A 13,239-nucleotide genomic window follows, 5' to 3' on the forward strand; every position below is an offset into this window, starting at 1 on the left:
TGTCTCCTCCAACACTTATAGACTATATTTCCACTGATATGACTTAACTCTGACCGAAGCGAAAAAAGAAAAAAAAGACTTTAAGTGTAAGTGTAAATCAAGGGAACCAGTTTGAACCGTCAGAACAATAAATGGTTTATACACTATGGTTCAAATTTTTATTTTGAATTTCTAAACTGAAACCTTTACTTGATTTTCAAATGAGTTCTCTGGTTCAAGGTCATAGTAATTTTCAAAGCAAATCCATGCTGTTTATGTAGACTTTGAAGAGAAGAAAAGGTCCAGTGCTTATTTTTTGTCTAAGCAGAAACTGTTGTTAAAACATTAAGTAAAATTAATTTAAGTCATTTAAATGTACACGTTTTGCACTTAAATCTTTAAAGGGATAGTTCACCCAAACATGAAAAATCTGTCATCATTTTCTTACTTTCATGTTGTTACAAACCGGTATAAATTTCTTTATGATGAACATGAAGGCAAGTATTTTAAGGAATGCTTGTAACCAAATCAATCATGAGCCCCATTCCCTTCCATAGTAGGAAAAAAAGACTAATATAGAAGTGAATGGGGTTCTTGATCGGTTTGGTTACAAACATTCCCCAAAATATCTTTCTTTGTGTTCATCAGAACAAATACATTTATACGGTTTGTAAGTCCACTTAACAAAACCAACAATATAGATTTGTTTCCAACTTTTTAAATCAAATTTAGTTATATATTTTCCATTGTTTGACACAGAAGCAGAGCTTGACTGACATACATAATCGTCATGTACCAGCAAGTGCTACTTTTCAGCACAATGACACAAAAACTTTAACAACAGAAACACTTAAATATAATAATAATTATGAACAATAGGACTTTGACTTTGCTCAAAAATCCGTAAAAAACACATAATTTCAATACGAATTTAGTCCAATGCAAAGCGTACCAAACTTGCATTCATGCAGTTTTAGTTAAAGCAGCAAAAAAAAATGTATGTGTTGTAGTCCCAACGTAAATCAATTAAGTAAAATAAAATGTTTACCTGCTTTAATACAATATGAATCAATTATGTAGTCCCAATTTAAATGTATCAAGTTAGTTGATTGAAATCACGAAAATACTTTTTTTTAAATTATCTTAATTTGTCTTATTTAAGTATATTAATTTTCATTACTTGTAAACCCCACCTTTTGTCCTCTATGCAACAATCCTCATTCACATGTTTGTCTCCACTAGACAGTAGCATGAATCAATAATTCAATAACACTGGCGTCCAGAGCAGGTTACACAAGCCTCCTTCATCCCACACATTGGTTAAAGCAATATTAATTAATAGCCCAAGTCAAGACATTGTTCTGTGTATCGAAATCCAGGCAGTAACTGGACCAGAGGGCTTACTCACAATTAAATCAGGCGTTTTTAAATGTGCATGAAAATCATGCCCATAAGTGAATATTAGTTTAGATGAATATCAGCCATTTAAAATACATTATTGCAATACTTTATTCTGTTGGTCCGTTAGGACATTCCGAGATAGGCTATGTGATAAAAACCAGGGTGAGACATCAGTCTGACAGTTTATTCTGCGATAACAACTGGCTCACTGTACATTATCTCTTACGTCTCCACACGTTACATGTATTATCCTGGATTTTCTTTAACACTGGATGATTGTATTGTCTCCCTACTGTATGTTCCTCCACAACAAGCATAAGCACTGATGCTCACCATAAAAAAACTTAGGACGAATCATATGTAAATGGTAAATAATATGAGTAACACTTGGAAATCACTTTCAACATTAACAAAAGTTGTAGAATTGCATATAAGATCTTATATTATTCTACATTTGTTTAACGTAGATTAATTAATTAATGTTCAGACTGTGCAGTCTATCATATATTTTTGCAAATACGTACGCAGCTACACGTTACAGTGTTGCCTTAATGATTTGGTACCCGTAGTTTATTTATTTTTTTGCACCCAGACAAACGGTAAAGCTGTCACTGGGGCCATAGGTTTAGCCTTTCAAAAAGTACACATTTTAACCTAAAAGCTGTATATTATTACCTCAAAGTTATTTACCTAAATATAAGGATTTTTTTAAAGTTACTTTCCCAGTGACAGCTTTTGTATCTCTCTCTCTCTCTCTCTCTTTCTAACTTCTGTAGGCTATGAGTTATTTTGCTATAGACATAGCCTACATATATTATAACAATACTCCAGACTATAGACAGTAGGCCTATCCAAAATCTAAAAAAGTAAAATGTGCAGTTTAATACTTCAGTCACAGTATGTAGGGCCTATGTCAAATGAAGACAACAGCCGAAGCGCAAACGATGTATTTTCATTTTGAAAATGTATTTCCTATTCATTATTAAAAGTGTCATTTTTTAATTAAAATCAATAATTAAATTATTAATTAAACTTATTAAAATTAATAGACACCGCTTTCAGGACCAATTTTAAAAGACTGAAGTTGAAATATAAGCGAAAGATTCTGAATTCCAACGCTTTCATTAAAGTAAATTTGGAATAAAAATAATACAAAAAACGGATGTTACAAAAACATGTTCATTTATTTTATAAATCAAAACACCGTGTTCAAGTGATCTCATGTTTCATAGTCATGATAAAATCATAAGATTTCATAAAAAAATGGCTTCCACCGATTTCTCTTAGAGAGTCGTCCCCGCATTTGACGTTTATACTATATTCCTTATAAAACAAACACTACACTTAAGAGATTCACATGGTTTTACACACGAGAAAGAGATGATAAAGAATGAAAAGAAAGAGTGTTCCCACAATGTCTTGATGAAGCACAAAATAAATAAAGTCATTTTGTTTCCATTAACATATTTTACATGTGTCCGTACCATATCAGTATCAAGTTATTGCCTAAATTTGATTCATACACCCAGGCTTTGCGTTCATGTCAATTGGGCACCATTGGAATTCGCTGTATCGGACACTTTTTGAATAATAAATTAGACGTAGGCCTACTTCTGTTCACCATACATTCAGTGATCAGTTCCCATCGACTCGTGCGTTATCCGTGAGGACAGAAACGTATGTGTTGCACTGTAGCTTTTATGTTGGTTAACAAAAGTAAGAATCCTCAATTAATAACACCAATGCAGTAGTTTTATGTAATAGTTCACAAATATCCACAGAGAAACTCTGTCGCAAATAAAACGAGGCCAGCCTCTTAATTTTCACGATTAATGTCTTAAAGCAGAAATGTTCGCTTTGTCACACCAACAGTTGAACAAGCGTCCCAGCTGCCTTAAATATTCAGTATTCAACTCGTCCCTGGCAACATCTAATTTTCCCATCCGCAGTCTTCTGCAAAAGTTCCCTTTGAGTTCAACTTTTGTCGTAGTAGTTCACGTCCCTCGATCCACGAAGTGCTTTTCCACTGAACGGTTTCATAAATAACTCGTCTTTAATTACGTCCTTCATAAGAAACATAAATAATGTCTTTTTCTGTTGTTTATTTCTGATAAGCAACCGCTGCCCGCCGAAACGCTGTGGCATCACAGTCCCAACGCCGCGGCGTGTTTCTTTGCCTTCAGTCTCAGGTCCGCGATGCTCGAGTTTTTGTTGGTGGTTTTCGCGGCGGCAGCTGCCGCTACCACCGATGCCGCGGAGGCTGATTCCGCTGCCAGCGTCGCCAGGGGCAACCCGAACGGCGGGGCCGGAAACATCATATACGGTGCGTGGGCCGCCAGGTGCGAGTGCAGGTGATGGTGCGCGTGGGCCACGGCGCTGTCAAGCTGCAGCTGCGCCTGCACCTGAAAGGAGAAGGGCGGCACGTTGCAATGACTATCCTATGGACGCACGAGTAGGGAGAAAGGGGAGAAACACATTAACTTAAGAGAGACTACTATGCAGAGGTCTTACTGGGCACTGGATTAATTGCATAAATCATCATCAATGACTGACACCTGTACTTGGATTTGGTGTTGTGAACTGTGCTCCCCAAAATGTGATTTAAATTCTATTTAAGGAATAATAATGCAGCACTTTTTTTGTCAATAAAATTACATCTCTGTTGGTGACAGTAGTAAACTGAATTTAAGTTGGCCTATGATTTTAGTGTTTGCGCAATGCCTCCACAGTCAGCAGCATACGCAAGGACACCTCGTCTTTGTTTTTTGTTTTTTTTAGATTCACTTGCCTGTTGGAATGGCATGCGTAAAGCTCCCACGTTGACATATGGAGCGACCCGACACGCTTCAAACTGACTCGCAGCTCCGATGAGAACACCTGAAAAGAGATGCCACAGTTTTGATTATACTTTCTTATCTGCTTCAATTATAATTATGAATTATGCTAAATATCAAAATATACCTTTTGAAAAAAAAATCTAAATTACACCATTTACACCTAGGAAACCAACTTTTCATTCTTTATATTTTAGCCTTAGTCGGAAAAAAATAATATTATGTTCTAACAGATATAATAAAAATGTTTGGAAAATGTTTACATTCCACAGTTTAAACGCACCTTTATGTAATTGATTTTCCTGCTTTCTGCACTTAGCCCGTCGGTTCTGAAACCAAACCTGAAACAATAAGATACTGATTGACAGCTGCTGTTGAGGGCACGTGTAAATCCTCCCCAAATTACAACAATCCAAGCCAAACTATGTATCCCTCAGGACCTCTGAAATATTAATGAAGCTTAAGCGCATATTTTAATGATTACAATTTTAGAACGAACGAGAAACCAGTTGACATAAAAAGCGGCCCACTGACCACACATTTAAAATGCCAAGCAAACAGAAATAAAGACGCTTGATGTAAAATATAGGTCTGGCTACAATATATTTCTCTACAACGGTTTCATCTTTCCAGGGATTAAAATCCCAAAAGAGGCAAACTGACTCTCTGATAGCAAATACTTAGCATGAGGTTACAAGCATCACAAGATTGTCACAGATTGCTTACCGTTTAATGATTATCATAATAACAACCCCGTATTTTAATATTTAATGTTGTTGCTATTTTTATGTGATGCATATAATAAAAAACTAAACTAATTTCCTGGACAACCTACATTAGCGCTATTTAGAGAGACAACCTTAATGCCATTCCCTAATGATAATGGTATGGCCATGCAATATGACTTTGTTCCTAAAAATGGCAGAGACGTCTTTGAGCCAGCAGTGTGGCCTTGTCTATGAATATACTAAAGATGGAAAGAACATCAGATCTTCATTTGTGTAGAAATGATAGATAATTTATGTAAATCCGCAGGTCTTGCTTCGGACAATAAGCTTTAGTAAGATCTCAAAAAGAGACGCTGGTTTAACTTTTTCAAGGGAGGTCTTTTGAGCCCGTTTTTAAAAAAAGAACCAGTATATTTCAAAGAGTGAATTATATTTCCCCAACCAAGGAATGAATAGATAATAAAGAATGAAATAAGATATTGTTTTTTTTTTCTGATCAATCACATCAGAGCCAATGTCTATGTTGAATGTCATTATTCGGCTCAGTTGCTCGTCTCTCGTTACACATAGATTGAGCCTTATTATGTTTCTGTGCAGATGGTCTTCCCCATGCTAAAAAACACACTACAGATGTTGCCTGCAGGGCCGACACGTATACGAATAAGAAAATATATATAATATAGGCCTATTATATATATTAATATAAATATTAAAATTATATCTTCATCACAACAAAAATGCACATGCACATGCATTAAACTATTATTTCCGGAATATTATTTATTTTATCTTAATTGGCTTATTATTACATTTATTTTGCTGGTATTTTTGTATATCTTTTTTTATTTATTGTATCACGCTGAGGTATGAAGTCTGCAATGTTAATATAGCATTGATCAGGCTACTTTGCCTCAACAGCAATGCCTATTTATATACTAAAATGCAACAATTTTATATACATTAAAGAAAGCACTGTATAATGAACCCAATAAGAATGTAATTAAAATGTCATTAGTTTCTCGATCAATATTTAACGATTTTCTGGTGCCGTTATTAAATGCTATTATATTTACATGAATAATATTATATATGCGAATCTTTAATCTAATTTCGTTTGCGTAACAGATTCCGAAAATACACAGCACAGCCCATGCATAAAGATATTATGAGCCTGACCTGTACTCTGGCCTCCGACAGCCCAAGCCTTTGGCTTAGCTCCTCTCTCATAAAGGCGTCCGGATAGTGAGTCTCGTCGAACAGTCTCTCCAGCTCGTTCAGCTGCTCCAGGGTAAAGTTAGTCCGACTCCTTCTCTGTTTGATTTTAGTCTGCGTCTCATCCTCCAGAGGCTTACAATCCTCTTTGCGTTCCTTCATCTCTGTACAACCTGAGCACAGGACAAAGAGAAATAAACACTTCGTCTAACAGAAAAGGAGAGCAGTGTATGGCCACAGAAGTCGGTCGCAGATATTTAGTCTTACACAGCACTCTTGAATTATTTATGGGTTATTAATGTGCATGAAGTTTCTCTTTCTACTGGATGACAAGATTATTATGCTACGCAAACAGTTCAATGATAATAATCAACGACAATAATTAACCAATCTAAATTAATAATACCATTGTCAAAATAACAATTATTTTGAAACGACAACATCTGTTCCAATTTTGTTGTTTAGAGCTAAATAAGGATAAACATAAGAAAACGAATAGGTAGATACATATAATAAAAACATATATATTATGAATAATAATAATAATGCAAAATGTATTATCATTATTATTATTGTTTCATACGTTAACATAAAATGAGTGCCACTTAATAATACATTTGACTATGCTTTATTTTATATATTGTAATTCTCAGTTAAGCAGTACACTAGCTTCTTTATTGTATATACTTGTTAGATGATGTTAAGTATTTATCTTATGACTTTTACTTGCCGCCAATTTTCACGTGCGATAACATTAATCAAATGTTTACCAAAATATTTCCCATATTTTAATATAAAAAAGGCAACTTCATTTGTGATGCTATTCGTTTTAAAACGAAACTTTGGTTGTGCATAAGGGTTTGTCTTCGTTGCATTATGACAGTGTAGCTACGTGTCAAAAGATTTATAGTTTTTGCGTTGTATAGCCAAATAATCACATAATAAAGAAGTTCAAAATAGAAAGTAAAAAAATGGAAAATAGAAAGTGATTGAACACCGGAAAAAAAACAATGTATACAATTTACTTTAAACAGTACTGAAATGAGGCAAACACTCACCCTCTGTAAGTTTGGGACTCATTGTTTCTCTGCTCTTTTCTGACACTATCAGGTCCGCTTCGCTGACCGGCGACGAGCGCGAGCCCCGTGTGATACCGTTAACTTCCTCGCGAACCGGTTCTCCCGACAGGCTCTCCCTATTTCTTGCCGAACCAGCCTCCAGTACCTCTCGGTAAGTGATCGTCTCCTTCTTTTCCTTCACTTTCTGATCAAAAGATTTGGACACAAATGCGGTAAGTTCTTCCATCACTGCTCCCAAAAGGAGAGAGAAAAAGCACACACAAAATTTCCTTTTATATCCTTAGCAGTCTACCATAAGACATCAACTCTGTTTTTCTCTGTCGGCCTAAATGCGAGTTGCTGTGATCTTTCACAATTCCTCTTGTTGCAGAGTGTATAGACTTGCTGCCGATCCGTTATTGAAGTCACACTATTTATACTTTCAAAGCGTCTACCCCTTCATTCGCGCACATTGCCTCCCCTCACCACGATCCTCTTCCTGTAGAGGCGGGGGAAAACCTCATCTGTCCTTCAGATCCACATCACCCTTCCACTGCTGCTATTGGCCATTCATCCACGACTGACAAGAGGAGCAAATTAATGTCATTAAACGCAGACCGGTTAGAGTTTGGAAACACCGAATGATGATGGTGGGTAGCACTGCTGAGGTGGGGCTAAACGACTGAAAATGATGAGAGCACAGATGCACATGAGCTTTACCATTGCAAATCTTTGATCTGAGCCGGAGAAAAGAGACCACGACAGAGATAACTCGACGAGCAGGAGAGAAATAAATGTGCGCTGTGATCGCGAAACTGACATATGGTTAACCCCAGTGAGAATTTACGAAATTTTATCTACACTTCTCATGTAAATGGGACAACCAACGTATATTAATGATAAGAAAATAGGCATTTTGCTTTGGGAGAAATCGGAGTTAAATATTTAATCGCCTGTTTTTTGTTGACGATCGATATCATTATATATTTAATAATGTTTACATGTTTGTCTTCTGTTGTTAACCACTGTAACTAATAGTTTTGAATATATTTATAACTATGACCAACATGCATGAATAGTAAAAGAAATGTATATATGTAAATCAAACCAGTATGATAATTTATAGTCAAGGCTTAAATTATATTTTTTTAAGACATGTGATGAGACAGATCTATTTTATTTGATCTGTATTAAAGCTAAAATAATCATGATACAAAGGCAAGTATGATGTATAAAAGTAAGCTGTATTTAGAAAATAAATAAATGTATAATCTATGAAAAAAATAGCTGATTCATGATCTATTAGTAACAGCTACCAGATGAACTACAAGATTTTTTTTTGTCTTAAAAAATATTGTGTTGGATTGCTTTCTGTATAGACACTGTAGGCCTAATGTGCAATTAGCTGCGAACGTAAACAAATATCTGGGGACGAAGAGCGAATTAAAATAAAACAAAATAGCACATATGCAAAGAAAATTATTAAATTATCATAAACATTATTTCCATCTCATCTAAAATAATTACAAATATATAATATACCTCAATAACATACGCAGAAGCCTCTGTGTTCCTCTTCATTGTGAAAATCAATAATTTGTTCTATTTTTGTGCCGCATGTTTTACATATTTAAATCTTTGATATGTACGTTACAGAAATTTACAAAATAGATTTAAAACAAATAAATTGCCCATCAGGTAGCCTAATAACACAAATCTTAATAACAGACGCTACATCATTTGCAACAACATATTTATACTTTGTTTCTTCAGGTTTTAAAAAGTGCTTTAGCCACAAGACGTTGCATCCGATTTTCATTGCAATAAATAACCCAACACGAATATTTAATTTTGTCTTGAAAAACGAATATAAAAATATTTAATAAGCAGCATATTACTCCGTGGGTAGATGAATCTAATGTGTCTAATGTGGCTGTGGCAATTGCACGTGCATTTGATTAGTACAATTGGCTTGTAGGTAGAAAAATATTTTTAGTAAAAGAAAAAGGATTTCCAGCGCACGATTGTCTTTTGTTTTCTATGTGCAACTATTTATTATAACGAGTCCATTAGTTAGTTTTAGAATAGCATTTTGTTAATGTAGTGGAGCCCTTTATTGATTTAAATGATTATTTCCCATGCGTTTATATACAGAATTTCTGTACAGCAACTTTATAGAATTGCTTCAAAGCCATGTCGTCGATGGCACATTTTTGACAAAAGTAATAAGCTTAACTTAATCTGTAGACTTCAAAATATTAATTTTAATGAGCCTAAAGTTTTTCACCATGAGCGAACATATAAGAAGAATGCAAATTAATAAACGTAAATAAGATCGTCTAATGAACCTTTATATTTTTGCTGAAAAATACAGAGGGAAAATGCACATTTCTATATCTTGCGCAATCCTAAAGATTGTGAAAGCAGTCAACTAGAGAGACGACGATCTCGATGGATCTGTGTTTGATTGTAAAGCCTTGCAGCGCTCCGACATCCATGAGCTCCAGATCGATTACTAGTGTCTGTTCAGCGGCTCATGGCGCTGTGTTGTGAATTTCAGTTTTGAATAGACAGGAACGTCTACATTGAATTGGGTAAGATCGAAATGTCAATGTTTTAACATGGATTACATTTGTTATTTTCGAGGTGCATAGCCTGCATAATAAATAACATTGTGTTAATACACGCAAGGCAGTAACGCTGATGGATTGGCTTTTGTTGTTGTTGTATTGTAGCCCACGTGAAAAGGCACGACAATGTAATATTCACAATCTCCTGATACCTTAAACTAGCTCTGTTTAAAATGTTTAATTATGTAACTTAATAAATCTTAACGTGAAGAGACTTGGAAGAACTGAATACTCTGGTGCATTAAGGCTTTTATTTAAAAACGTAGAAATATATTTGTTTTCCTACACATAAGTTACTTTATATTCATTTATTTATTCATTAATTGTTGTGTCAGGAGTAAAGATGGGCCGTCGCTCATCAGACAGTGAGGACAACAGTCGTAGCAAGAGGAAGAGGAGGCACAGACAGCGATCGTCCTCCTCCAGGAGCTCCTCAGGGAACAGAGTGAGCAGCAGCCGCAGCAAACACTCCAGGAGACGCACGCGCTCTCACTCTAGAGACCGAAACAGGGACACAGACAAAAGGTAGAGGGTAAATCCTAAACTTAAAAGTGGCACTCATAATCTATAGGTCTAATCAAAACTTTACATGGGTGAGGGGGGTTGAAAACTGTGTAATCAAGTCAGACTCTTTTTATAACATAACATGCTGAACCCACAACAGACTGCATACATCCCTATTGTGTTTGTGTGTCCGTCTATATCTGGTTCTGTAATGTCACAGTTTTATTATACAAAAGCAAATATGACTTCAAGAGCCTAAAAGATAAATGACCTTCATCATGTTTCTGAATGATCTTTCATGGATGCACAAACTTTTGGGGAGCTTTTTGGATGCACATCTCTTTGAAGTTAAAGCATGGCTGACTTTAACTTTGAAGTGACTTTCTGTAAGGTGTAATTACTGTAGAGTTATCGGGTGGCTACTGTTAGACAGGGGAAACCTCCATCTCAAAAAATTTGGTATCTCTCTGGTGTGTACACTGCCTTTAGGTAGATCAAGCAGTTCATGTGCACTTTGAAATCATGGACTTTACTTATAAAGTCCACAAAAATGTCCAGGTATTTATCTTGGTGGTCACAGAGTGCTTGATGGAGTAAAGCAGGGGTCTTCATCTACTCTTTTTAAGGGCCAGATTTTAAAAATGTAAATATATATATATATATATATATATATATATATATATATATATATATATATATATATATATATATATATATATATATTATTCTATATATATATATATATATATATATATATATATATATATATATATATATATATATATATATATTATTCTATATGATATAACTTATGTGGTTTTTGCAAAACAATTGCTGTTTAACATCGCAAGAGCCAAATGTTAATAGTTCAATTATGAACATTGAAAAAATAATCGACACATGTATTTTTGTATAGCACTTATACTGGGCTCTTAAACTTCTTTTGTTTATAAATGTTTAACTTTCATACATTTTTACATTTCAAGTATTCACTACATATAACATCTTCTCCTAATGACTAAAATTGCACTTCATGTTTTCTTATTTAAATATTTTAAAGATATATGGGCTAAACCACCTTTCCATTGTACACTACATTCGGACACGACTGTTGGAGTTCGCCCCCTAGTGGCAGTTGTAATGAAATTTCAGTTTAATCTTAAATCCGTGTCAACATGAGCGAGAAGCTCATTCCAGCGCAAAAGCCTTTGATCTACGAATATATTTATACTTGATAATTTACTTAAAGGGCACAGAGAATGAAAAACCATTTTTACCTTGTCTTTGTTGAATAATGGTAGTCTACCCGCATTCACAAACATACAAAAAGTGCTAAACATGCTAAACATCTCAGTCTCATAGAAATTCCTCTTTTAAAAATGTCAGCCAGAAAACGGCCCAATCTGAAAAACTGATGCTTATGACATCACAGGCATCAAACTGCCCCTCCACTTTAAAATAATTGGCTACATTTTTTGAGTGGCAGCAAAGTCAGCCAATCAGTAATGAGATTGCAAGTTAAGCCAGTAGGGGGAGCCAAATAGGTGCAAAACCACTTGTTTAAAATCCCCCACCCTAATAGAGCTATCTGAGAGAGGTTTTTAGGAAGCTTCTAAGACCCAAACAAAAACATTTTTGTAGGGATGCACCGATACCACTTTTTTGGAATACGAGTACGAGTACGAGTACTTGCATTTCAGTACTTGCCGATACCGAGTACTTAATAAAAAACATGATTTAAATTTACAGGTAACAGCTTTAGTCATATAATTTAACAAAAAAACAAGGGACTAGTTTTCCAGTTTGTTGTAAACTCTGCCTCTTTGGACAACACAAGGGGCATTAACCCCTTACACGCCGCTCAAACATAGACATTTCTCAGACCGTGGTATCGATTCCAGGTATCGGGGGACTTTTAACGAGTACGAGTACTTTAGAAAATGTGGTATCGAGGCCGATACCAGTATCGGTATCGGTGCATCCCCACATTTTTGTCTACATGTCACATCACAGAAAAAGTATAAATACCCCGTTCAATCATTCTATGTCACCTTTAACAGTAATTAATCATTTTTAAAGGGGCCATGGCATGAAAATTAGACTTTTTCCATGTTTAAATGCTATAATTGGGTCCCCAGTGCTTCAATCAACCTAGAAAATGTGAAAAAGATCAACCCATTAACTTAGTTTTGGTAAACCATTCTCTACAAGCACATACAAAAATAGGTCGTTGAAATTTGGCCCTCTTTATGATGTCATAAGGAGCTCTTATTAGAATAATACCGCCCCTTAATCTGCACTATCCAACCACAGCACTGCCATTTAGTGCAGAGAAAAAGAGGGAGAAAAAAATAATTCACAGCACAATTGAGTTTCAATTGCAACAAACCACCATCATTGTGATCAGTGTTTGCACTTCATCAGCTCATTTGCATTTTAAAGGACACACCCAAAACGGCACATTTTTGCACACACCAACAAAGTGTCAATTTTAACATGCTATAATAAATTATCTATTTGGTATTTTTAGCTAAAACTTCACACATGTGCTCTGGGGACACCAAAGATTTATTTGACATCTTAAAAAAGTATTGTGCCATGGCCCCTTTAAAGGATTCAAATGTTACTAATAAAGTAAATTTTTTTTTATAATTTTCATTTTGCACACAGTGTTTTGATTGGAACACACTGAAATACATCACTTCCGCTCGCCGTGTCACATGCGATGTTGTCACACAAGTTTATTTTTCTATGCATCCAAAGCTTAAATTGGATCAGAAAATGATGGTTGGCATCCCACGCAACCCCTTTAAGACTCTCCTGCCAATGTATCAGCCGTCATTTGTCATGTCCAGTGGAAAGGCAGCTTTAAAGTAACCACGCTGATTTAAAA

The 13,239-nt window shown here is 35.2% G+C and overlaps 2 protein-coding genes across 4 annotated transcripts in view; one reads left to right on the forward strand and one right to left on the reverse strand.

Moving 5' to 3' along the window:
- Positions 1-540: 540 nt before the first annotated feature.
- shox2 (shox homeobox 2) lies at positions 541-7,779 on the reverse strand. 3 transcript variants are annotated; one of them, XM_065281815.2, is made up of 6 exons: positions 7,526-7,779; positions 7,213-7,417; positions 6,119-6,327; positions 4,498-4,555; positions 4,169-4,257; positions 541-3,818 (listed from the first exon to the last, which is right to left on the reverse strand). In XM_065281815.2, the coding sequence occupies exons 1-6, from the start codon at positions 7,526-7,528 to the stop codon at positions 3,525-3,527; spliced, it is 858 nt and encodes a 285-aa protein (XP_065137887.1). In that variant the 5' UTR covers positions 7,529-7,779; the 3' UTR covers positions 541-3,524. The 3 variants fall into 3 exon arrangements, with proteins under 3 accessions (XP_065137887.1, XP_065137886.1, XP_065137888.1); XM_065281814.2 differs by having other exon boundaries at positions 541-3,782; positions 7,213-7,779; XM_065281816.1 differs by lacking the exon at positions 7,526-7,779 and having other exon boundaries at positions 543-3,818; positions 7,213-7,502.
- A 1,885-nt stretch (positions 7,780-9,664) lies between these two features.
- The window catches only part of rsrc1 (arginine/serine-rich coiled-coil 1), a 161,770-nt gene continuing 158,195 nt past the window's right edge, over positions 9,665-13,239 (forward strand). The window contains exons 1-2 of the mRNA XM_065281818.1: positions 9,665-9,806; positions 10,178-10,367. Of these exons, the coding sequence (XP_065137890.1) occupies positions 10,186-10,367 (182 nt within the window). The 5' untranslated portion in view covers positions 9,665-9,806; positions 10,178-10,185. The remainder of the gene's footprint in view (positions 9,807-10,177; positions 10,368-13,239) is intronic.

This window comes from Paramisgurnus dabryanus, chromosome 8 (assembly GCF_030506205.2).
Source record: "Paramisgurnus dabryanus chromosome 8, PD_genome_1.1, whole genome shotgun sequence".
In the NCBI taxonomy this organism is placed as follows: Eukaryota; Metazoa; Chordata; class Actinopteri; order Cypriniformes; family Cobitidae; genus Paramisgurnus; species Paramisgurnus dabryanus.

Excerpts from the sequence above, each read along its gene's own strand:
- shox2 (XM_065281816.1), bottom strand. The coding sequence starts at position 7,459 with ATGGAAGAACTTACCGCATTTGTGTCCAAATCTTTTGATCAGAAAGTG. Across the intron at positions 6,328-7,212 it reads GAGTCCCAAACTTACAGAGG|GTTGTACAGAGATGAAGGAA; the intron begins GTGAGTGTTTGC and ends TCCTGTGCTCAG. Across the intron at positions 4,556-6,118 it reads TGTCGGAGGCCAGAGTACAG|GTTTGGTTTCAGAACCGACG; the intron begins GTCAGGCTCATA and ends TTATTGTTTCAG.